The sequence below is a fragment of the Ambystoma mexicanum genome, chromosome 8, assembly GCF_040938575.1.
Source record: "Ambystoma mexicanum isolate Mex_15411 chromosome 8, UKY_AmexF1_1, whole genome shotgun sequence".
Taxonomy (NCBI): Eukaryota; Metazoa; Chordata; class Amphibia; order Caudata; family Ambystomatidae; genus Ambystoma; species Ambystoma mexicanum.
In genome coordinates this window covers 1,074,166,739-1,074,193,240 of record NC_090929.1, presented here as the reverse complement: position 1 = coordinate 1,074,193,240, position 26,502 = coordinate 1,074,166,739, and the positions used below count along the sequence as shown (strand labels likewise).

The window sequence follows — 26,502 nt, the reverse complement described above, 5'->3', positions numbered from 1 at the left end:
AGCCTCTGTATTCCAACTTAAACATTTTAAAATACTTAATAACTCATATATTAAAAATGTCCTGGAAAAAATCTGGATAACAGATGGAGGAAACCATATGCTTACCCCTTCTGGCAACAAAGAAAGTGACCTCCCCCCCACCCCCGGAGAAAACATTAGACTTTCCATATCTAATGGCCTGATACCGGAAAACATCTTAACAGGAAAGAAAAAACCACATCGATAATTAGGAAAAAACAGTTGTAGCACAGACAATCCTTCATTAGAAAGACAAAAAAGAAACGCACAAATCCAATATGATGTAAACGTCTCCTATAAGGAAAAAACACCTAGCTCAGGTGGAACCCCCAATGCCAATGGACTTGAAGGTCCTGCGCACCAAGTACTGCCTATCCACTGTTTTTACCATTAATGACACTATGGGCCTCATTACAAGGGTGGCGCTCCCCTAATGAAGGGTGCCGGTACGGGACCGGCACCCTTCATTACGGGAACGCCGATTAAGAGGTTCCCTTTGCGGGACCCGGACCAGATGTCTGGTAAAACCAGACGCCTTTTCTGGGTCCCGCGAGGGGAAGAGGGTGGTAATAACGGGCCATTCGTAATGTGCCCGTTATTACCTCCCTCCCCATTCCCATTGAGCCCTATGGGGGCTCAAATGGGAATGGGGAACCCGGTAATGGAGCCCGGTTTGGAGGCAGCCATGGTGCTAATAGCACCATGGCTGCCTCCAAACTCGTAATGAGGCCCCATGTCTTGATGGGATAGTGGCAGTTAAATACAAACCTTGACATGTAATGTTACTCTTTCTAAACAATTCCACCCAAAACTACCTAGCTCTACTAGATGGGACAATCTGAAGTGAAAAATTGAGGCACATACATACTAACCGAGCAGTTGCAAGCTCAAAGGAACTCTGACATATCAAAGGCTGTCCCGAAGTCCTTGATGACACAGATAGAGTCCTGCGAGAAAAGAAAACGGAAGCCCCAGTAAGAGATAAATATTCCAATGAATAAGAGAGAGGAACCCCTGAAGGAACCGTTAAAAGAGAAAAAACTGTCGGGACATAGACAGGCCACGGGTGGAGAGGGACGATACTAGTAATATCCACCATAAAATCCTATAGGGCTAATGTTTAAAGGTGCTCTCGGCGATTTCTATACCCCGCAAGACCTCGAGACTTTGTATGGTGTAAAAGTTGGGGGGGTGGAGAGGGAGGGGGAGGGGGGTGGGATCATGAGTAAAAAAAAAAAGAAAAAAGGTTGACAATGTTGTTCGTTTATTATATGGCAGGATGGGACTGCGAATGCACCCTTCCTTGTATGTATACTGTCAATAAAAACAAAGTTAAAAAAAAAAAAAAATCCTATAGTGCTGGGAACCACCCCCGATAAGGCCAACACTAGCTTTGTTGTCTGCTCGCGCAGCCGAACCCGAACTCTTGCTATCATGGCAAAGGAGGAAAAAACACACCAAAAGAAACTGACCAATCCCGGAGGAAACAGTCTGAAAGCAGGGCACTGGGATCCACATTCTAACTGTAGGGTTGGTGAATTTAGCATATAAGGCACAAGGGAATAAATCCACTGAATCGGAACCCAAAAGTACAAGATCTTGGCAAAGAGAGAGTCCTGTCTACCATTATGTTGCTCCAGTCCTGGAGATATCTGGCACTGATCCTAGAGAAAGGCTCTTGACCGCAAGAGAGTTTACTAACAACTCTAAGGCTAAGGATGACCTGCAGTTTCCTCACTAAAACGGACCACCTCTGCCTGTGAAACCTCCTATGTAAGCACCGTCAGCCCAATCTACTGGTATCTGACCTGGAAAGACATCCGGAGGGGGAAAGGAAAGAAACCGTGCCATTCCAGGCATGCCTGAGGCTGAGCCACTGAAGGAGCTCCAAAGTGACCTTGGGGAATAGAAACCTAACTGCGAGAAAGACAGATTCTCGCAAAGATGTTTGGAACGATAACACAAATGGAACTGACCCTCTGCCCCTCCAGGTTAGCTAACTGATGGAACCCTCCCTTTCAAGGGGAGAAAACGGATTACTTCCTTACTAAGGAGAATATGTCATCCGGAAGGATAAAGAGGCAGAGCTTTAATCTCTTGTATTTATAACAAAAAACAACCCCATGATTGTAGAAGGGACACTGCTAACTGTTGTCAAAGAAAAATATTATCCAAAAACCCTTGGAGCTGAGGTGAGTTTTTACCAGCTTCATTAACTTGGTGAAGCACCAAAGCTGATGGTAAAGGCCCAACCGAAAGGGAGGGGCATTGATAAGTGCAAGACAATTGGTGGAACTGAAGAGGAAACTCCTGAAGAGGAGGGAAAACAGGAACCACCCAGCACTTATCCTTGAGGTCTAACATGACCATATAATCCTTCGGGAGAAGGGAGCCAATAGTATAATAAACCCTTCGATTTTGAAGATGCAACAAATAGAGGTTAGGACTTCTAAACGTACTGCAGCCCCTGTGGATTTGAGGTGAATGCCCACCAAGAAAAAACCTTGGCAGCCCATGAGGAATTATAGGAGATATCCTAGGCCTAGCAGGACCCCTGCCAGCCAACCTCTACAAAGGAGCCAAAAATTGTATTCAGGCCCCTCGAGCAGAGGAGTGATTGAGCGCACCTCTTGATGCACCTTGTCGAGGATGGGTAGAGTCCTGGGAAAACATCCAAAGGTGCGGGCTCTATTCTCCTGAGGAACAAAGTTCTAATGAAAACAACCTTGACTAATGACCAATTGGGATGAAGACACATGGGAAAGAATTTGCGCCATTCTGTAGAAACAAAGGCGTTTAGCGATGCCGGACAAGCAAACCGTTCTCAGAGTACAGCCCTGCATGACTCGCACATTAACAGGCGAAGCCAGTACCAAAGTCTGGGTGACCTGACCCAACCCATTCGATAACTTGTCTTGACAACTCCTCAAGGCTTTAACTACACCCTTTTTTGGGGCCTGCCCCTTTACCTGGGACCAAAAAGGATACCATGAAGTGGTCCATTCCTGGCAGAGGGCCACCTTTATAAAGAAAAAAGATGAAGAATGTTACCCCCCTTTTTTGTGGAGAAAAAATGGGAGACCTAAATGTATCTTGCCCCCTTTCCAGAGGCAAAACCCAGACCACTGCGTTATCAATAGAAGAAACAGGAACTGCGGGAAACAGCTATCAGATCCAAGGAGGGACAGACAGGGACTGTTGGTATTACTCTGACTCGCTTCTCTGCTTATCATGGGAGGGAGGGGGCAATGAGGAGGGATTGACTGAGTTGTTCTGTAACATGATTGGGAACACTAAAGTACCTAAAGGGAACATGATCTGGAAAGAAGAAAAAAGAAATCCTAATTGGAAGGTCTCTTTATAGGCCCCTAAGGCCGAGACTACTGAGGAAAATAAGGATTGATCCAAGAGTGTCCAATGAAGACTTACTGCGGTACCAACGGCTAGTATCCTAATTCCCGCTTTTATTAGAAGGAAAAAATGTCATTATTTGCACTTAACATATAAACACAAACCTAGCAGGTAAGCGTTAAAGTTCCTCAACACGGCTCATATTCTCGCCGTAACAGAGGAAACATAGGAAGAAAGATACTGCGCAAGCGCACATTCAAGCTGCTCACCCTAGCAGGGTGTGGCACTCAGCAGCACACGAGGGGGTAACCCCACAGTATAATTCAGGCAAAGCCTGAAGCCGAGCAGGTCATGGTATGGCTACAGCAAGGCGAACCAACTGTGCCGATAATCTTCCAGAAAGAAAATGCCATAATGATATAAATACATTTATCTTCTTAAAACGCGCTTAATACCCGTACCATTTCTGTTTCTAAGTGCGGGAAAGGTATTCACACCTCGTACTGTGTGGTCTTGCTTCCAAGACCCGATGTTGCCCTTAGAAACCCTCACCCCGACCCCCGTGTGCGAAACCTGAAGCAAAGCTTCTGAAAGGTTTGCACCTGGGGCAGGAGTGGGCGGTACACCTGAACCATAAACAGTTTAATAAATTGAAATAAAATTAAAATAAACTAAAATAAATTAAAAATATTGATAGGCTCCACGGATATATATGAACATATATGTAAATATATGCCCCCTCTCCAACACGTGTCACTGAAAATGAGGGAAAGCTAAAATAAACAAACACGCGAGCAGCGTGCCACAAATTCCCTCTGTACTACCAAATTACAGTGACGCGCTGCAGGCCTGAAGCCTATCTTCTTGACAGGCCGCGTGCATCACTGATAAGGGAAACCAAGCAAACACAAACACACGAGAAGCGTGCAATGCATTCCCTCTTTATTACAAAATTACAGTGACGCGCTGCAGGCCTGAAACCTAGCTTCTTGACAGGCCGTGCGCATCACTGATAATGAATCCAAGCGAAAAAAAACACACGAGCAGTGTGCAATGAATTCCTGTTGCAATACATTTACACCAAACGAAAAAGAACACGCTGGGCTGTAGTGTTCTAACAGGGGGGCGGTAAACAAACAACACCCGCCCGCGACCGACCTAAAGCGAGGGCAAAGGCACGTGCGGCGGGCAGCTGAAAGGAACAGAAGCTCTGAGGCAACGGCGCGGGTGCGCTTAAACAAATAAAGACTTCTTGGTGAAATGTTATAAACACGAGTACACTTTCTCACAAGACGACGGTATGCTAAGCAAACACACCACACTGAAACAAAATAGCCAAGGCAACACACTATGAAAGGACTATAAGGAGTGACTTAACTGTGGCATCAGCAGCAAAGAAAGAGGAGTTGGGTTTAGAGTAAGGGGAATATATGGAGGAGGGTCCCTGCTCATTGGTCTCCTGCAGAGCATGACCTGACCTCCATGATGGATTGGGGAATCCCCCTTACATTGACATTGAACTCTATTGAGTTCTGTTTTGAAACTTTTTTGTTTGTAAAAGTTATTTCTTTGCTGCTGTGGTTTCAGAACTAAAGATTGTTATGCATAATATGAAGCCTCCTGTCATGCCATAGAATACGATTTCAAAGCAAACCAATGGTCAGCGTAAAGGCCTTTTGCCCGCAGTCACTGACCGTCTGATTGCAGAACTGTTAACAGATGCTGATTCACAGAGACTTAATCTTACTCCTGCCACATGCGGAGGTACAAAAACTGATTATAGTTCAGGTCGCTGCAGACTTATGCCATATGCGATGGTACGAGGTCTGTGGTGCTGCCTCTGCACTCCTCACACCAAACACCTAACACTTAGCTGTTACACTTCACGACTGTGCTTCACACGGGTCCGTGAATATATAGGAAAGAACTCCTCCTCCTTAAAGGGCCAACAGCATTGATATTCTTCTTCCAAACAAACAAAAGCTAAGTGATAATTTTTCCAAAAAAGACACCCTGTCGGCAATTCTTTTCTCCACACACAGGTAGCCACACAGGTAGTCAACTAACACTTAGCTTTCACACTTATCTAAAGTGGAAATGTGTATAGATAGAATTATTTTTGTAAATTGAAGTGATTCATTTTGTGAAGGTTTAAATTATCGTATAATTTGGATGTTTGTTTATTGCTTGTAAAGGTTGATGTATATTTAGGCAATAAGCACTGAGCCGGGGGGCAGGGGGGTTATTACCATGCCAGGTAATGCCCTGGGGCCCATAGTTACTGGTAATGCCCCCCGTCTATGAGGGGTTTATTGCTATACGTACTCTGGCCCGTATGAATGGAATACTAATAGTGCTTTTTTCAGTTGCGAGATGCCATCAGCTGGAAAAAAAGAAAGCAAAAAAAATGGGCGCCACATAACGTGTAGAAGTACATGTAGTCCTTTCTTGCTTTCCATGGTGGCATTGAAAAAAAAGAAAAAAACTGTAAACTAAAAAATGGCCACCATGGAATGCGAGAAGGGACTACATGTAGGAGAAAATTCTACTAACAATAAGAGTTGACCACATAGATCTTCTGCAGTCAAAAGCCTTTTAACTTATCTCTCGTGGGCATCCACAGGCTGTAATGCTGGACAGTCAGGTTTTGGAATCATTTTCAGCTTTCTTTTCAACAAGCAAAGTAATACATTTGCTTAGAGCCCATCATTTTAACCCCATCTGCAGGCAATTAGCAGCTCAGCCTCTAAAGATGGCTTGCAATATTGTACAATAAATACATGTTCTTCATTAATTAATTAATTCATGAATTTGTGAATGGTGGCCATGTCCTCTGGATGTTGTGCATGCAGGCTAGGGGTTCCACCACCAAGACCAAAAAAGCAGACTAACGAAGGGGCAGCCCTCTTTCTCCACTGAAAATGGGCCAGACACCATGACCTTATTGCTAATCATGGCTACCAAACTGCTGTGCAGCAAGGAGACAAATTATCAATATATGGCTCTAAGCTTATCTTCGGCAACACCCGCTCCATGAGGGCCCAACTGATGGAATAAAAGGCCTTTATGGTGTCAAGCGCGGCACCCGCTGGACAGTGGTCACGATACCTCTCATCGTACTGCACGTAAAATACTTGGTGTAAATATACAATCAATATCGTCCAAGAAAGAATCCCAATTAGCTAATGTCCTCAAATCAGAGATATGTGATGCAATTGGGCCACAAAACACTTGGCTAAGATTTGATCATCTATGTGAATAAACGGGAATAACCAATGCAACCTACACATCTGCTTGTTCTTGTTGGGCTTCAGTGGTGTGGCGATAACTGACCTCCATCATTGACAGAGAAAATCGACCTTGTGCCAGTTCCTCGTGAACTGACAGTAGATGATAGGGAGTAACCATGTGTGAGTACACCTGATGGAATTTCTCACCCATTCCTTCTTGTGCATCGGCTATGCTGCAGTAAGTTGTCTCCATGCAATAGGCTCCACAAATTCAGTATATACGTCGTCCATCAGACCATTGCCTCCCACTGCACGAGCGTATCATCTACCTCCAACTCTCGCACCGCAGATCTCTGAGAATACAGGATGATGTAGAATTAGAAACATTGGGCATTGATATCTACCGGGGAAATGACTTGAAACCCAGATAATCTTTGACTGCGTGAATCCAGTGGATGCCAAATTCCTTTGTTATCATCTGTTATAATTTCGCCGTCATTCTGGAATTTACCTGCTCTAAGGTTTGTACACCTGTTATTATTTTGATGTATAGTGGCCTGACTATACACTGACCGACTTAGGGCCAGTCCAGTACTGGTCTATGCCTCACCTAAAATCTAAGATATCACTGAAAGGAAGATTTCTTTCAGCCCTATGCAACCTATCAAATAACACTCTCCCCACACCAAATTGCTAAAATAACCCCCCTTCAGACTTCACGTTTTATCACACCTCGTTCACTTCGATATCTATCAACACCCTCAATTCATGAACAACACTGACAATAAACCAATTAAGACCGGTAACAGAAGGGTTTTGTTCAAATCCCTTTGAAATTTTGGCTAGATTAGAAGGTACCACCCGCCAGTAAATACTCCAGATTTTGTCGTGTAGTTGAGGAGGTGCATCTCCTCCACTTTACCAATACACCGAATTACTACCACTTTTTACTGCACCTCCAAACTCAGAATGTGCCCCATTATCTTTGAATTTCAAATATTGGTTTTGTTTATGATTTTCTAGCTTTGAATGGTATGTTTGTGTCTTTGAAATATAGTGTTCCCATGTATATACCCACGCCTCATCAACTTCCTTTCCTCTCCTGCTGTCCCCCCTCCTCTGTCCTCGGCTACCTTGCCTCTACCCTCCCTCCCTGCCCCCTCTCGTGCTCCTTCTTCACCTCCTTCTTCTACACCTCCGCAGGGCGTACCTCTGATCTGTACCCCTCCCCGGAAGTCCTTCAAGGATGGCAACCTTCTCCACATTGCCACTCTTAACGCTCGCTCTGCCATCAAACATTCCTCTGATATCTGTCGCCTTCTTGAGGAACTGGACCTTGACGTCCTCGGTCTCACCGAGACATGGTTCACGGCCAGCTCTGTCACCAGCTTTGACACACTCCTACCTGACGGTTACAAGATCCTCTCCGTGCCCAGGCCCAACCGGGCAGGGGGGGTGTAGCCCTTATCTTCCCTGAGTGGATTCCTGCCACTGTCACTCCTACGCAGACCTACTCCTCCTTTGAATGTCTTGTCTGCCGACTCTCTCTCTCTCCTAGCCATTCCCTTACCGTGGCTACTATCTATCGGCCACCTGGTCAAATCTCCTCCTTCCTCTCTGAGTGGGCTGACCTCTCCTCCTCACTCCTGTCCTCAACCACTCAACTCCTCTTTCTTGGTGACTTCAACATCCACTTGGATGCCTCCTGTCCCCCCACTGGACTCTTTTGTGACCTCTGTGACTCTCTCTCACTCTCTATTCTCCCGTCTGGGCCTACTCATTCTGCAGGGCACACTCTTGATGCTCTGATCTCTTCTGACCTTCCCCTCTCTGTCCCTCTCTCCACTCCTCTCTCCTGGAGTGATCACTTTCTCCTATCCTCCCACCTCACCCTCCCTACCCCACAGGCAAAGCCACCCTCACCAATGCCACCCACCTCCTCGGTCATCCGACCCATGAAGCGCGTGTCCGTTGAGGCTTTCGCTGCCACCTTCTCGCCCTCCCTCCCCCTTCAGCTGACTCCCACCCTGACACAGCCCTCTCCATGCTCCACTCTGCTATATCTGATACTCTTGATATCCTTGCCCCCGTCATGAGAATCCGCCTGAAGCCCAAAGCCAAATGTGACTCCTGGTATGACTCGGATCTCGTCACCCTAAAACGCAAGTGCAGGGTGGCAGAGAGGAAATGGCGTGCTTCATGTTCATCCTCTGACAAACTGGCCTGCCGCCTACTCCATAGGCAATACCGTCTCTCCGTTCTCACCAAGAAGAGAACCCTTATCCAAGCCCGCATCTCTGCGGCATCTAACAACTCGGCCGAACTCTTTAAAATCTGCAAGGAGCTTGCCAACCCTGCTGCAGTCTCTACCTCTCCTGTCCCCTCCCAGGCCCTCTGCACTGCACTGGCCTCTCACTTCATCTCTAAAACTCAGGACATCCTGTCCTCGCTCTCCTCCTATCACCTCCCTCCCTCTCTTCCCGGCTCTTCCTCTGGCCCTTCTGCAGCCACCCCTCCTCCGTCCTTCTCTGCCTTTCCCCTTCTTTCTGCTGACGAGATTTCCAGACAAGTCCGATCTATGAAAGTCTCGTCTAAACAGGTTCACCCCTGTTCCTCCAAAACTATCAAGGACCACATCGACTCCCTGGCTCCTGCCCTGGCTGACTTTTGCAATCACTCCTTCGCCTCTGGAGTCTTCCCATCCCCCCTTAAGCACTCCCTTGTGCACCCTCTTCTTAAGAAACCCTCTTCCGACCCTTCCTGCCCGGTTAACTATCGCCCAATCTCCATCACTCCCTTCCTGGCCAAGCTCCTGGAGAAACTGGCCATCTCCCAGCTTCACCTCCATGCTGAATCTGTTGGTAGTCTTCATGACCATCAATCTGGCTTCAGAGCTGCCAGAAGCACGGAAACTGCTCTCCTGAACATCCGTGAGGACCTGCTCTTGAACCTCGACTCCAACACTCGGTGTGTTCTCATTCTGCTCAATCTCTCTTCTGCCTTTGACACTGTCAATGCCATCCTGCTCAACCGTCTCGGTGATAACCTGGGTATCACTGGTCAGGCTCTGGCGTGGCTGACCTCTTTCCTTTCCAATCGACCCTCCCAGGTCCAACTGGGGTCTTTCCTCTCTGACATCTTTTTCTCCATCTGTGGTGTCCCCCAGGGATCAAATCTCTCTCCCTGGCTGTTCAACCAGTATCTGGCACTCCTTGCCCACCGCATCGCCGCTCTCTGCCCCAACTTTCAGTGCTATACGGACGATACTCAGCTCATTTTCAGGCTAACCTCGGCCTCCTCCTCTCCTTCCCTCATCTCTGACTGTCTGTCTGCTAAGCCGGAATGGTGTGCCGCCAATGACCTCTGCCTTAATGCCAGTAAGACTGAGATTCTACTCATCGGCACACCCACTCCCTCCTTCTCTGCAGCTCTCTGGCCGGCCTCTCTTGGCCCTCTTCCTGCTCCTACCTGCAAGGCAAAAATCCTTGGGGTCATCTTCGACTCCACACGCTCCTTCTCTCATCATATATCTGACGTCTCTAAGAAATCACACTACCAGCTGCACCTCCTCAGAGGTATTCTTCCCTTCCTCTCCTTCCCCCAGAAGCTCACTGTCTCCCGAGCCCTGGTTCTCTCGAAGCTGGACTACTGTAACAGCCTCTATCTTAATCTGCCTGCCTCCACTCTCCGCCCTCTGCAACTCATCCAGAACAGAACTGCGAGACTTGTCCTTGGCCTCAAGCCCAGGGACCGTATCTCTCCAGGACTGAAATCTCTACACTGGCTCCCAGTGGCTGCGAAGATAAAGTTCAAAACCCTCTGCATTGTCCACAAGGCCTTCTGGGGCCTGGGGCCTAAATACCTTCAACTCTCTCTTCCTAAATATCTTCCTTCCCGAGCCCTTCGCTCATCCGTCTTCAACTGCCTCAGGGTCAGCCGCTTCTCGAAGCAACGAGCTGGGGGTAGATCTCTCTCCGCGGCAGTGGCCTCCCTCTGGAACAGCCTTCCTGCCTCCCTGAAACTTGAGGAGAACCATGTCCGGTTCCGGAAGCACCTCAAAACCTTCCTCTTTGCTTCTGCTTTCTCTCTCCCTCTCCCCTGCTAAATTCTTCACTGAAACTGCACTGAATCTGCAACTGGGCCACTCTCACCGACCTCGGTCCTGGGCCCAGCCACTCTCCACTTGCACTGCCTCCCTGGCAACCCCTGCACTGCGGGACTGTCTCTGTATCCCTACAGCCCCCCCTTCCCAGCACTTGTCTGCACTTACCTTGCACTCGCCACCAGCTGGCCCTATTTATTTATTTTATTCTACTTACTTGTACTGCGCTTCCCCCCTCCCCTTCCCCATGCACTTTTTCCCTTCCCCCTACCCCTGCACTTGCGCGATCTGAATGACACCTGGCCTAGTAGGATCGTTGTCTGTCTTCCCCTTGTTCCCCCCTCCCTGCCTCGTCGCTCCTTGAAACACTTGTGTATAGGCGCGTTACAAATGCCTTATCATATCATATCATATCACTAACATTTAAGCATAAGAGACTATGGGCCTCATTACGAGTTTTGAGGTAGCCATGGTGCTATTAGCGCCATGGCTACCCCCATACCGGGTCCGGGTTCCCTGAATGGTGACTTACCGGGTCCTTCCAACCTTGGAGGAACCAGTATTTCTCCATTCAGGGAAGCCATCCCCATTCCCATTCGAGCCCCCATAGGGCTCAATGGGAATGGGAGGGAGCTAATAACGGGCCTGTTAATAACGGGCCCGTTATTAGCTCCCTGGTCCTTTAGCGGCTCCCGCTAAAGGACCTCGGAATGCGGCAGTAAGGGGTTAACGGCACCGGCATCCTTACCGGCGCCGTTAACCCCTTAACGCCGCACTCGGAATGAGGCCCTATTTGTTGTGATGGCCATCAAACTTAAAACGAGCAGCTTTTTGTTAGGAGAAAATTAGACAATTATGCAGTGGCTGATCCAACTATCAGCATGTTTTGTAGTAGGCCCTCATACCTGTGAATTCGACCTTTGCGTGTCAAATGTAGCCAGGAATATGGGAAACGTGAATGACAGAAGGATCACCATCTAGGTCACAGACCTTGTTTTGTGTTTGCCAGACACTTGTGCAAGAAAAGTCAGACATTTCCTCTTCCTTGAAGGTGTCCTTGTTCAATACAAATTCTGGTGCTGTAATGAACAGTAAACACAGGTCACAAAGTATAAATTGACCCTTTTCCTGCTTCTTTCTCACTCAGCACAAGCACTGCACCCCGGCTGCCTTGGAGATGTACTACACCGAGGAGCATGGATCGCATGGAGGAAGCCTCTACACCGCACTCAGCCACCTCAGCCAGGCCAAGAACAGTGCACCTGAGGTGCCATCCCCTTGGGTGCCAGTGCCGAGTGCCCTGAAGGAGACCGCCAAGGCGCAAGAGGAGGCAGCGGCCCCGCCGCAGTAGGCCCGTAGGGTGGCAGGTCCAGAGAGGCCCTTGTCTGGGGCTTCTCAACAGCTGGTGACCCAAGCATCCTGAGAGGGGTCTGGCTGGATTGCGCAACTGGATAAGAACACTAACTTTGGGAGACATTATAAAAGCATTATACACGCAGTACTTGCTTTTGGAAGTACATTTCGAACCGAGGGCAGGCCAGGGATCCCAGGGTTGCTCCCCTTGAGCTAAAAGGTTTGGGGGTGAGGAGATCCCTGTTAAGGCATATCCATAAAACCCCACACACATTTTTCAATGTTTGAAAACTACAGCATTGTTCTTGTAATGGAGCAGACCTCTGCTATAGGACCCTGACCTGCCTTCTATAGGTCCCTTAGGAGCTCTCACTAATCACAACCCAGGCCCCCACAACACAGCGTCCTAGGAGACCTTAGTTTGCCTATTTTGGCACACGCTCCTCCCCCACTACCCACGTTCAAGATTGACAGAATGTAGACCTTCTGTCTGAATTCAAACCATTTTATTTTGAAGGGTATATCTTTCTCGACTGGCACAGGGTTTTCTGTGTTTTTGATCATTGCCGCTCTTTTCTGTATGCGCACGAGACTTAGCATTTCCATTCAGTTTCTGGGCTGTTTGTTTGCACTGCGCTTTAGCACTGGCAGGGGGAGCCAGTTAGGGATTGTGAGTCACAGGTAATTCCCCCGCCCCACTGAATTCCTCATTAAAGCCCTGTTCCCCATCTTATATACTTCTACCCCCACTTTTACTGTACCCACCTTTCACCCTTCCTTGCACCTTTTATGTTTTCCGAGCTAGGCTGGCAAATTGGTTGATCAGAAGGTATCCTGCGAGGCTTCAGGAAATGCAAGGGCTGAGTACTGTCGGTCACATGTAAGACATGTGCTACCATAGCTGGTGGTGCTGGGTTAATATCAGTCACATGTCAGGCATAGCTCTCAACCATTTGTGTTGCAAAGGCGGGTGAAATCACCAGATTTTGTTTTTGGCGCCCATTGGAATGATTGGGCGTGCAGGAGTCTTGGCGGGTGAGTCAGCCCTTTACAAGGCGGGTGACACCCGCCAGAAGCGTGTGAGTTGAGAGCTATGTGTCTGGCCTGTACCTCTTAAACACTGGTAGCACTAGGCTCCAGAATCAATTGCATAGCCCACATGTGGCTCTAACTGACTGGTAGGGTTGGGGGAATTGTAAAGCACCTGTTAGACATTTATTGGTTCTCGGACACCCCCCAGCGCTACGCTACCATCTGAGAGGGCTTATTGGGATCTGGCGGTTGGATTTGAGCCCTGTTTCCCCTCCCAGGATTAGAGCTGCAGTGGTGTTATGGAGGCTGATCGGCTCTGTCCGGCCCTTAGCCCTGGTTTACAGACATCTCTTTATGGGCTGGCTGTCCCACTTCTCCCTCTCTGCTAGCTGCAGTCTGCTCCTAATCCTGGACTTGAATGAACACGTTGCTGCTGTGCTTCTATGCGCTTTTTCATCACTACTCCTTGCACCAATGTTGATGCATGACTCCTGCAGCCCTTCTCTTCCTCACCGCACTCCCTGCCTCCTCTTCCGCTTCTCAAAGCCCCATCTCTAGTATTGTCCCCGTTTTTTCCTTTCCTCGTCCTTCACTTTTCCATCTCTAGCGATCAGCATCTTCCTAACTCATCTTCATCTCTATCATACACCCCTTCTCTCCCTCCTTTATTTTCCATTTTCTCTCCCCCAACTTTCTGCTATTCACTTGCCTGTCTCTTCCAGCCCTTGCTGCCTTTCCATTTTTTCATCTGCTCTCGCAGTAATCTCCTTTTCTTCCTTGCACATTCCCCCTTGCTCACCAATTAACGTCTGTGCTCTTGCCCTTTATTCCTTGTGTTTTCTTTCTCTCTTTCTCTGCTGCCATCTAACCTACTCTCAGTTGTTAGCCTCTTGTTTACATGTATCTGATAACTTTCTCCCATCCCAGCTGTCCCCTTCTTTCTATCAGTACTAGTTCTCAGTTGAATCCCCATCCAGATCTCTCCTTCTTTATACACTAAGTTCCAGACTCGTTTTCTTTCACTGGCCTCCCTCTTCTCTGAGATCTCTTATTTTGCCCTATATTCTCGCTGCTTTGCCTTCTTTTAGCTACAGCATCTCTCTGCTACAACGTCTCTCTGCTCTGGCTTCTCCCTGCTCTAGTTTATCTCTGCTCTGGCTTCTCTCTGATCTGGCTTCTCTGAGCTCTTGCTTGTCTTTGCCTTTGTTTCTCTTGCTCTGGTTTCTTTGGGGTCTCTCCGCTTTCATTTCTATTGTTAGGCATTCTTTCAGCTTTGATTTATTTTGTTCAGGATTGTCTCTGCTCTGCATCCTCTCTGCTATGCGTTCTTTGCTCCCTGCTACCACAGCTTTGCTTTCTCTTCCTCCTCTTCTCTGGGTTCTCTGTGCTTTGTTTTCTCTTGCTCTGTGTTATTCTTCTTCTGGGCTCTTTATTTTGTGGTTTATCTCTGCATTGGGTTCTCCCTGCTCTGGGCTCTCTCGCCTACCACTCTGTTCTCTTTTCTCTGCATTCTCTCGCCTTTGGTTTCCCTTTCTCTGACTTCGCTGTATGTTCTCTCTTCTCTGAGATATCCTTGTTTTGGTTCCCATTTTCTTGACTTTTCTTTGCCCTTGGGTTACTTCCTGCAATGGGCTCTCACTGATCTGCCCCGCCCCCCTCCACCCCCATGTTCCTACATCCTCTTTTCTCTGGTTTCCATTTCTCTGACTTTGCTGTATTTTCTCTCTTCTCTGAGATATCCTTGTTTTGGTTCCCCTTGGGATACGTCCTGCAATGGGTTCTCTCTGATCCTGCCTCCCCTTGCTCTGGGGGCCTCTTTTCACTGGTTGCTCTTGCTCTAGGTTCTCCCTGCTATGGGTTCTTTTTGTTTTGCTGTCCCTCCACTCTATGTTCGCTCTGGGTTCACATTGCTTTGGTTTGTCTGTGCTGCTATGGGCTCCCTCTGTTCTGCATTCTCTCACCTCTGGGTTCACTCTGCTTTCGTTCCTCTTGCTCTGTGTTCTCCCTGCTTCGGGAAGTTATGCTGCTTTGAAAACACAAAGTATGTTTTTATAGAACTTGTAATCTGTCGCATTCACAGCGCTGCACATCCATGTGTCTCAAGTGCCAAATGAGTGTTCTGAGGAGCAGCTTTTCTGTTAGTAAAATATATAAATGTCAGCCCTGGTTTGCTGTTTTGTCTTATTCTTTCCTGGCCTGTGCACCTGTCTGACTCCTGTGGGGACATTATTGCTACTGGGAGAGCCCTGCGGTTGCACAGTGAAAGCAGGTGGAATATCCCTCTTACTGGGAAAGACTTTGCCTCATTAGGAGTCTGGTGGTAGCTGAAAAAACAGGCAGCAGCCTAGTGCCAACTCTTCTTTTGGTCCACCGCATGATGGGCTTGTAAACCCACAAGTGAGACAACTGCCTGGATATGCATGGTGGTACTACCGCCATAAAAATTGTGGTAATTGTGCTGTTGGTATTACCATTTAGGCTAATACCTCCATTCTGCAATGAAGTCCAATGGGACTTCGGAATACCGAATAACATTAATCTCATAATTAGGCAGAGATGCCACTGTTGCCACCAATCGGATTGGTAACCCCGATTGGCAATATTATCACCATTAATACCTTCATAGTCCACAGGCCTTCTGAGTTACATTTTGTTCTTTCAACCCTACAATATGGCTGCTGCCTCTGTACAGTTACGAGTCGTTTGTTCGATTGGTCGCAGGCACACAGCAGAGACTTTAGATAGGCGCGCAGCGCACAACTACAATCTCACGAAGAGCGAGGATGGGTGGTAGGAGTATACAAAAGCACAATGTTTGTGGGGTGTGCAATAGCTAGAGGCAAAAAGAAAAGACAAGAAACACAGGGTGAAAGTGTGAGCACGGGGTAGGTGTGGAAGGGTCAAATGGAGACAAGCCGATAAGGATGAGGTTTTTCAGGGTGTCCTGTCATAGTTTCGAAAAAATAGTTTCGAATGACAAAACTTTCGAATACAAAGTTTCGAGAAAAAAAAAATCGAATGCATTTTTTTAATGTTAAAGGTTTTAGTTTAGTTTCGTATAGTAAAATAAGTATTATTTTTTTTAAACAGGGGTTCTGGGGGAAGCCCCAGAAATTTATTTTTTTTAAAATGCGAACGTTTTTTTTTCGATGCCTTGTTGTCGAAAGTTTTGTCATTCGGAACTTTGACTGTCGAACTAGTCACTATGAACCGGTTTTCCAGTTCCTTCGTGAAGAGCTGGATGATGATATAGAACCTCAGGCATAATGTAGATTGTTTCAGAAGTTGGGGATGAGAAGCAGAATTGTTTTCTTAGGGACCTCCAGTTTCAGTATGTTGTTGGGGCGGGTGGTGAGGGAGAGCATGGAAAGAAGTTTCTCTGACAGATCATTTGCTTTGTTGGTGTGACTGGGCTAGACATGGCAGCCACTGAAGATCCTTGGTTGTGAGGGTGATGCAGCCATCTTTGCCCTTCCAGGAATCAGGTGGGCTGCATGGCAGAAGACTTATCGGCTAGGGGGCTCGGTAATGTCACTTGAGCAGGGCATTGCAACGGTTGAGACAGATGACAAGAGCTTGACCAGTGGAGAAGATGTTGCTTGGCGGGGTGGTCAGAAGAAAGGTTTGATTCTTTGCCCGAATGGCAGTTGGTAATGCGGGGTATTCTTTCTTGTGTGCACCTTGAACGACAGGATGGGGTTCATGTGGAACCCCAATGACTAGCCACTTGATAAGAAAGTCAGTTAAATCCCTTATTCTTCACTTAGACCAGATTTTTGTAAATATGTTTTTTGGTCTATTTAAGAGGGTAAAATCAGTCATTGCATTGTTTGGGCTGAGGTGAAGGCATCCAAGTTTCGATGGTGTTGAGGCAGATTATGAGTGAGTGAAGGTCTTGGCCCAATGGTCCCCCCTGTGTAAAGTTGCATGCATTCGGCATGCTAGTGTGGCATGATATAATACCGGCAGGGTAGCATGGCCGACGGTCCAATGCATGAACTAAATGTCATTGGGGAAAGAATGGAATCTTCAGAAAATTATTAATTAAAACGGTAGTTTACCTGGCACGAGTCCATATGGACATATTGTTGCTTGCCTGTGACTGAGGAGGTGAACCAACTCAGCATATTGTCTGTGATGCCTGGAATGGGAGAGTGCTTCGCAGTGTTTGATTGTAAAGAGTCTCAAAGGCTGGGGAGATCTCTGGCAGGAATGGGGGGAAGCCACTGATCTTGAGTGTGTCGTGACACGTGATCAACCTGAAGGGGTGCAGTTTTGATACTGCAGCTGGGAATAAGCCAGATTAGTAAACCTGCAAGGTTTTCAGTATCCATTGTGATCTTGGAGTTGGATTGGCAAAAGGAGACCGGAACTCTGGGTTCGTTCTCATTTTAGACAGTGAGTATACCAAGCGGAAAGTATCGATCATGCCAGTAACCTACTATTTTGCCCACTCACACGTCTTTATTTTGGCAACTAGGTTAGTGATGTACCGACAATAATTAATGACTACTCCAACATCAGCAACTACATCCGACTGCATCTGGGCACTCAGGTCACCAAATTCCTGGTGGAGAGATTCTGGACAACTTGGCACAGTGTAACACCAAGCCCCGCGGCTTATTTTATTCACCACTATCACCAATCCTATCTCCGACTGTATCTTAATTATTCACCCAGGGCATAAATGACTCTTCAAAAACAAACTTGCTTATAATTAACTTATAGGAGTATAATTTGCCTCGGGAGGATAGCTCAGTGGCAACGTGCTCTCCTTGGAAGCAAGATAACACGAAGCAACACAGGTTCGATCCCCGGGTCCGTGCTTAGAAACCTCTGGGTATTAAGCACGTTATAAATAACCTATCATATCATAATGGTTAATTGTGGTGCCAGTGAATATATAAAGTACACAACTTATCAGCAACCTTCAAAGCAACACATTTCCTTAGAATCTATATCCCATCAATGGCTTTGCATATATTTGTTTCTATTGTCCATGCAAGCTGTAACACTGGTGGTGTGTTTTAATTAGAGCTTGGAAAGCCACAGAATTCAGACGACGAGCTAAACACGAGAGCCAAGCCAAGGATCTGGGTTGGCCTTTTGAGCCAAGCCACCAGCTGACCCATTGAAAGGAATTACATGCAAGTTTGCCAGTCCGGTAACTACAGTACTGGTAAACTTGCCGGTACCATAGTTACCGGACCAGCAAACTACGAGTTCTGCTCGCGGGTGCCTTTTCGCCCCCCAGGTCTGACCTGGTGGGCAGACCGACACCTGCGAGCAGAGCATGTCGGATGCACCGGCACCATTCTGAATGGTGCCGGTGCATCGGGCCTCCCAATTCCCATTGAACCCTATTGGGCTCAATGGGAATGGGGAGCATTTTTTACCGGCGCCTGGGAATGGGCAATTACCGTGTCCGGCAGAGCCGTAATGACCCAGTAGTTGCCCGTTCCTGAGTGCCGGTAAAATTTGCACGTTCGGCGGCAGCCTGCCGGTTTTACTGGCAAGGCTACTGCCGAGCTTGTAATGGGGCCCAATATGTTTCTATTCACACAAGAGACATAAAATAAGATGTTATAGTTACCAATATTAACTTACTCCATAGATGTAGCCTAATGTGTATTTCATATTAAACTTCAGAACACAAACCGTCAAAAGATATGCAAAGTTAAACTGCGTTAATTCACGATAATGTCTGGGCCTCATTACGAGTTCGGCGGTGTGGCCAAAAATGGTGGTAGTGCAGTCGTAACAGAGTTAGTACTGCATTATAGCCAAATTACCACACCACCAAACTACGGGTTTGGGGCAAGGCGAAAGAAAAACCTCCAGCACAATCCTGGAGGTAATTTCTCAGTTTTAGAGCCAAACAAAGGCCATATCGGCAGAAGTACCATCAGCAGAATTACCGCCAGTGGTAATTCACTGAAATTCCTATGGAACCCTATGGACTCCAATAAACGGGGAATAACACTGCTTGCCACCACTTGTAATCTGGCAGTAATTCCGCCATACCAAGTGGTGGTAACGGTAAATCCGTTTGGAGGTATGTCAGAGGATTTACCGCTGAGATACCACCAACCTTGTTATGAGGCCCATTGAGCCAGAGTAACAGGACCCTGGGTGCATGACTTGGCTCTGGTTTGGTTCTCCATTCACAAAGACCTAGGGCCTCATTACAACTATGGAGGTAGCCATGTCGCTAAAATCGGCATGACTACCCCCATACCGGGTACCGGGTTCCCTGAATGGGAAATACCGGGCCATTCCGACCTTGAAGGGCCCAGTATTTCCCCATTCAAGGAACCCGGAATGGGGAAGATGCTAACAACGGGCCCGTTAATGATGGGCTCGTTGTTAGTATCCTGGGCTGTTAGCAGGACCGGCTAGGGACACCTGGTTTTACCAGGCGTCCTTAGCGGGTCCCGCAAGCAGACCTCGTAATGAGGTGGTAGGGGGATAACGGCACCGGCAGCTCTACCAGCGCCATTAACCCCCTACAACCAGGGTCGTAATGAGGCCCCTATCTAGAGTCGAAACAGAGCCACATGTCTGCCTTGAGTCATCGCACACCCCCACTATTAATCACTAACTGCACTCACTCCCCATTCCCCAAACTCACTGCTTCCTTCCTGGTGTCGCCTGAAGCTAGCTGAAGTTACATGTGCTTCTCCAGGATATACTTTCAATCCTAAATTCTCATTTGCAAGCAATTTACACTCCACCTTAAATTATCTGACCTCCCCTTCTGCCTAGTGCTCAGGCCAAAACTACCTTCTCCTGTGATGGATATATTGGTATAACTCCCCCTTGTAGCCGCAATATGTGACTCTTCCTTTACCCCAGGTTTATTTGTGTTCACGTCATATTCAAGGAATATACACTTTCTGTGACACTAAACCAAAGGACGGAGCGGATTTACTGGTTGCCAGGCAGACAAATTGCGAGCGGGCCCCCGGTGCCGGGCCCCACCTCCTTCCCTTCCTTCACAGATGGTCCTCTATCTGTCTTAGTTGACCCTCTGGCACCATGTACTGTCCAACTGGTGAGAGGTCCCGAAGGTTTGGGGAGTTTTCTAGTTTGGGATCTTTGGCTATTTCACAACATGTAAACAATGATACAACATTTTAAGCAAGTCAAAAAGTGAAACTAAATGGTACCTTTAAAAGATCCTTTACCTAGTGAATTCAACAAAACCGAACAATAAGGACTGGATACAATTAATGAACTAAGATTAATTAACCTGATTAATTCACTAAGAGAGTTCCGTGCAACTAGACAAAATACATCAGTTCCACTGAGAAAGTTCCTTCTAATTATTTTTTCTCAGTCTGCAGCTATGGCATGTTTGTGAGCATACATTTTTCTGGTGGTGTGTTTCTAATCACTGGTATATGCCATCGGCCCGACCCAAAGCCTCAACATCCTCTTCATCTCTGATTTTGTGCCACAGTATAATGATCTGGGCTTTGAGCATGTGCACCCCAGAATTCACATAATTGAGGGTAGTGTTATCATTTTCATACAGTCTGTGTAGTGCTGGGATGGGGCGCTGATCGTCCCAGGCCCCTCAGTGCTTTCGGATGAGACAGAGGCCTGGAAGTGTGCAGTAGGGAGTCAGTGAGGGAACATGGGGAAGCGGGGGGGTGGTGGCAAGGACCATAGCGCAGGGAGGATAGGGGATGTTGTCGTTTGGTCCAGCGAACATGAGGAACCAACTGCCATTTTACATAGTAGCAGCCATATTGGAATTGAGGCCTAACTTTGTCCTGCAGCCAGGGCAGCATCCCTGAGCCACACACATAGAAATAAAGTGTATGCATGCGGGAATAGATTGTAGCTTGGGCACCAGTGAGAAAGGCCAGAGCTGCAGAGATTCATAGACCCTTCATTGTCTCATGTGGCCAACATTTTGCATCCCAGAAGGAATGCACCCTGCAAGGCCACGAGGGAGTTGAGAGCTTTCTGTGAAAATAGGTCTCACGAGAAGGAGGGCAGGTCTAAGTAATAGCACCCAAAAGCCCAAGTCCCAAGACCCTCAGCATTCCGAGGTACCAGTCAGTCCCAGAACATGAACCGTAAAACTGTTAGATCCCTGATCGATCAGAAAAGATTTGAAAACAGGTATCAGTTGACTTCACCAAAGATCACGTGATTTGTGCTGCGAGGTGCTGGCAGGGATAAAATGACATAGCTGAAATGAGGGTGGGGAACTTTGGTTGGGGGTCAACGTGTATGGAATCGAGCTGTAGTTTGGTAGAAGCGATGGCCTCGAAGTATCCTCTTAGCCCATGTCTACAGTACCAGGTGCACATCAGGTCATAGATAGAGCCAGTATTATTTTTTCTTCACATAATTGCCAATTGGTTGAAACTTTATGCCAGATGAAGCACAAGGAAAAGCCCACATGCAAGAAAATGGACAGACGGTGTGGGACCAATGGCCTGGCATCCCCTATGGGGCAGGTAGCCTATGAAAAGGGCCACACCAACCAGCTATTTGGATTGTGCATTATGTAACTTACGTCACTGTTGATGCTGTATGCCTTCATAAAGTGTAGGTCATACTGATTCCTTTGCAGGTGCATTTTTATTTTCGTGGAAATAAAACGTTGTTTTCCTTGCAAGAGATCTGCCAGGCCTTTTGGGTTGTATTTTTCTGGTGCAAGCGTTGAGGGGCGTCTCTACATTTTTGGTGACCCTGATGTGATTCCAGCGACCACCGCAAAGATAAAGGCTTCGAGGCCACATCTCAGCTTGGGTCTCGTCCACCTACAGTGACCAGTCACAAGCGTGCAACTGCAGTGGTGTACAGGAGCCGTTTTCACAGAATTCCTGTCTGCTCTTTGAAGTGTGGCACGGCTCCTAGGAGGGTGCAGGCCGTTGTTGGGACACTGTGACGGAGGAGCTCAGGTGAACACGCAAATGTAAGTACATCTCTTGCAAGCAAAAGCAAAGGGGGTAAGAGTGAGTGGGGAAGTGAAGTGTGTGTGTGTGACCAGAGTGTGTGAAAAGGAATCGTGGTGGTTTTTGTATTTTTTATATTATTATTATTATTATTATTTTTATTAAGGCGATTACTAGGAGGAAAAAAGGAATGTGGGATCCTCTCCAAGTAAGGGGAGAAGGTGGCACCATGTTTTATTGTGACAAGGGGGATACAAAGGTAGGAGCTCCGTATAGTTAGAGGGCTCGGCTTCCTGTGCCCAATATATTCTGGGTGAGGGAAAGAGGAAAAGTAGTGGTTGTTGTTTTAGCTTATTATTTTCGTTTATTGTTTTGGTGTATTGAGCTATTATTGTGAAATCGTGTGAGGCCAAGGGAGGGCTTGTGAAAATAGTGTGAGGTGTGAGAAGTGTGGGAGTGAGTGCAGAAGAGGGGGCGTGAACAGGGGGCGACCGGCAGGTGGGAACGGAGGACTGCTAGTGACAGTTCCAATAACACTGTGTGTGACGTACAAATATAAGCTTCTTTTGAATATACCATTGTTAATATGGGGGAAATGACTCCACTGGAGTATATGTATAGTACGTTGCCATTGTACAAGGATAAGCTAGCGAAGAACCACAAGCAGTGGATGGTAGAGACCCAAGAGGGGATGCCCCGCCACTGGCAAGAGCACGGTACTAATAACAAAGAGGTATTAGAGCACATGAGCACATGTCTAACAGCTAAGTATAAGGGTAAACAACTGCAGAAGCTAAAAGAGATGTTAGACTTGTGAAAAATGGTGGAGGATGTAGAGGATACCGCTGTGCGTATGCCCAGATACAAAGATAGTGCCCCCTCAAATGTAGTAATCATAACATCGCCAGAGGAAGCGCTGCAGCCCGCATCTAGAGAGGGGCTCTATCGACTAAGCGCCCACCCAGCCACAGGATAAACCAATCCAACATATGTGCCACCGCCTGACACTGCTCCACCCCTATATCAACCAACCGCAAACAGCATTGCACAGCAGGAGACCAAACCACAGAAAGAGTCAGAGGAGGCATTAGAGGCGACACAAGCAGTTAGCCCGGTTGAGGGCAGTAAAAGAAGGGCAGAGCAAACCGGGGTGTGGGTTGGACGCGTGAAGGACCAAAGACATTTTGTTTAGGGTGGATAGCACCACTATTAAAGATGTGCATGTCGAGAAGCACAGGGGGTAGAGATTGAGGGGTGGACATTGCAGGTTATGGGACAGTAAGGTTGGAAAGGGAGGCACACCAAGAGGTACATGAAGATAAAGACAGTGTGGGAGAATTTGAGGACGAGGGAGGGGAGGCACAAGGGGCTCCAGAAATTATGCCCAAGGTAGAATGTTTGTGGGGCGAGCGATTGAGGAGCAGGTTTGGGAGGATAGCAGTGGCAACGAAAAAGTGAAGTGGTGAGCGCAGAGCGGGGCGAGGAGTAGGCAAGCAAATGCTGTTATTGCACAAGGGACCCGGGAGGGCACATTATGTGCCATGAGCACAGATGGATGAAAACAAATGGATCAAGGTGCTCCTGCCCTTTACTGCCAGGGCTGATGTGGATATACGTGTCAGGCTGCTGGTCCTGAGGATAACCCGGTAAAAGAACTGGAAGCGTCGCTGTAGAATTCTTCCTACCAATGTACCCCTTTGTATTTCTAATCAAACTACAAAGGGATCAATTAGCCAAAAGATGGAGATCACTGCATCCGTAGTTGGCAAGTTCAGACACCGTTGTAACCCTCGGGTTGGAGACTCCAATACCGATGACTGCCTAAATGGAAAGACCTGAGTTCAAAACAAGGTAGTCTCCCAAGAACAATGACATGAACATGAATACCAGAACCAAGCGAGAACATGAAATAGCCATGGTGCAAGAAGAAACAAGGAGATTAAGTGTAGCACACTTACCACTGTGGTCTATGGTGAAAACACTACAGAGGAACTCGTACACCATCCAACCTAACCCTAACACCTTGCCGGCAAGAGGACGCCTATGCGGAAGTAGTCTCTAGTCCAGGGTACTATTGTGACGAAACGAGGACGCCTAGCGGTTTATGTGCCAATGATCACAGTCTCTAGTCCAGGCACGTTAGAAATGGGATGGTGTAGGTTCGCTCTAGGCAGTAGAAGAGGCAAAGGAAGCATGGCCACCCAATCAGCCGTAGCGGATTGGAAGCTGTTCCCCAGTGGATGGCGTGTGACGGATGCAGATGATGTCTGAGAAGAGAAGGCAGGTCATTGGACGGTCCGGGGTCAGCAGCGTGTGAGCAATGTAGGTAATATCCGGAAACAGGAAGCAGGTCGTTGGACAGTCCGGGTCAAGCAGCGTGCGAGCAAACAGGTAGTATCCGTACAGAAGAAGCAGTTTGATGGGCGGTCCGGTAAGACAAATCCGCAATGCAATGCAGGTCAGAGGAACAGTCTGGAGTCGAGTGCCAGGGGGAGAGCAATTAGACAAGGAGGGCAAAAGGGGGTCAAGAGCAAGAGAAAAGGTACGAACAACAATAGCCTTGATACAAAATCAGAAGCAACGAGTGCAGCAACCCAGAAAAGATTATAACAGGTGAGCGCGGTCTCGCTTTCGCTTGACTCCTTGTCGAGGGGACGCCACAATCGCCATGGCAATGATGCTGTATGCGTTCTGAAGTGGTTGTGGATGTAGCGGGAATCTGAATGTGATGTGTGTTTGGAAGGGATTCTGCCGGGGATATTGCCGGGTGACAAAAAGTGTAATGAGTGTTTGTGGCCAATCCTGACAATACGCCTTTGAGAAACAGACAGCTGGGTTTCCTCTGGTGGTGGTAGACATAAAAAGTTAAGCAGGGTACTCTAAGGAAAGCATGGTATCAAACAAAACAGTAAGACAGACACAAGTGATCACAGTTCAAGGGTGTTTATTGAACTTCAAATGGGTTTGAAAAATGCCTATCTAATCCTAAATCTAAAGATGGGTGCAAGTTACGACCATCAAATAATAATGACACAGTCATATTGGTGACTTGTCAAAATAAAGGGGCCTGTCCTAATAAACCTATTGCCAATCCTTACCTATGAATACAAATAGTGTGGGAAACAATGTTATGCAAACAAAGTGTTCAAAATGATATGTCAGGATATTCAAGCTGTTGGCTTCCCTTCCCCACGCTTTCAGCACGGGACAAGGTGGCACACTCGAGTTTAGCACAGTCTCTGGTTTCTCTAACACGAAGATGCAGTTCAAATCTCAGTATCAGGGTCTTCTGTTCCAAAGTCTCTTTGCCATTCAAAGTCTCTTACTTCAGAAGGCATGATGCGACAAACAAACATTCATAATTTCCTTTTTCCTCAGGATTCTCGTGTACAACCTCTTGGGTGATTTTCGATTCACCCCAAGTCCCCCTCCTCCAGGCTCAAACCCACTTTAACACACAAAACCTTAAAATGGTTTCCCTCTGCCGGGCTCGGAACAAATTCATGTATTTTTCCAAACATTCATCAAAATTGAAGACTTTCGACTGTACGCTGGATTTTGCTTGACCCTTTGCAGGACCACTTCGATTCACATTTATTCATTTACTTTCAAATGATCTCCCTCCACCTGGCTCAGATCAAATGTATCTACTTTTGTCACTCCTCCGCTGGATAGCTTACAGAGACCTTCGATTGAGCACCCACGCAGTGCCGGACCACTCTGTGAAAGGTAATGTAGTTTGCTTTCAAGTTCAATCACTCATCAGCAGTTCATTTAACAATGTTCGTTCCAGCGCTTGCCATACTATGTTGCTGCTTTGTTTGGCTTCCCTAATGGGATTGAGCCCCCAGTCAGGCTTCCCTCCTTTGGATTAGAGCCAACTATAATTTCTCTTCAATTTACAAAAAAAAAGATCAACTCTCATAATGCCTTTCATAGGCCCTTTTTTTCATACCTTGCTTTCCTCCTCAAATCCAATATTTAGGCTCTTGTTCCTGCCACACACACGCTTACCAGGATCTCCTCTCTCCTTCCATGAGACTCATCCAGTTGATGAAGTATTGGCGAGGAACCTCTCTGCAGCACTTTGTGGTCGAGGTCAGGGTCTTCTCACCTGCCCTCTATCTCCTTCTAGAACCCACGGGAGACAAGCTCACCAGGGGACACTGCCAGCAGGCTGCCATCTGTCTTCTCTGGTGCTTGGGAGACACAGCTCCTCCGTTAAGGTGCAGCCTCTCACAGGCACAGGGTCAGCGCTTCGCCCCACCGTTCTCCTCTGGACTCTCCCGGTCTTCTCTGCATTTTCAGCTCACTCAGAGTGTGCCTGGGTGTCTGACATTTTACACTCTTTAGGAGAGTTGATTGGAGTCAGGTGTGAGTAGTTGTGCCTCCCTGCCTGACCTTATTTTCAGGACAACATGGAGACTGCCCATAGGAAGACATTGCCCATTGATTCCCATGGGCAATCCACATGTCTCCCATCTGCCTCTTCTTCGTCCTA

General features: G+C 47.4%; 1 protein-coding gene across 2 annotated transcripts in view; it reads left to right on the top strand.

The window, feature by feature from the left end:
* Positions 1 to 15,246, top strand: part of CALY (calcyon neuron specific vesicular protein) — a 124,283-nt gene extending 109,037 nt beyond the window's left edge. For both annotated transcript variants that reach the window (XM_069611063.1, XM_069611064.1), the window contains exon 5: positions 11,849 to 15,246. In XM_069611063.1, the coding sequence (XP_069467164.1) occupies positions 11,849 to 12,052 (204 nt within the window). In that variant the 3' untranslated portion in view covers positions 12,053 to 15,246. The remainder of the gene's footprint in view (positions 1 to 11,848) is intronic.
* The last annotated feature ends 11,256 nt before the right edge of the window (positions 15,247 to 26,502 follow it).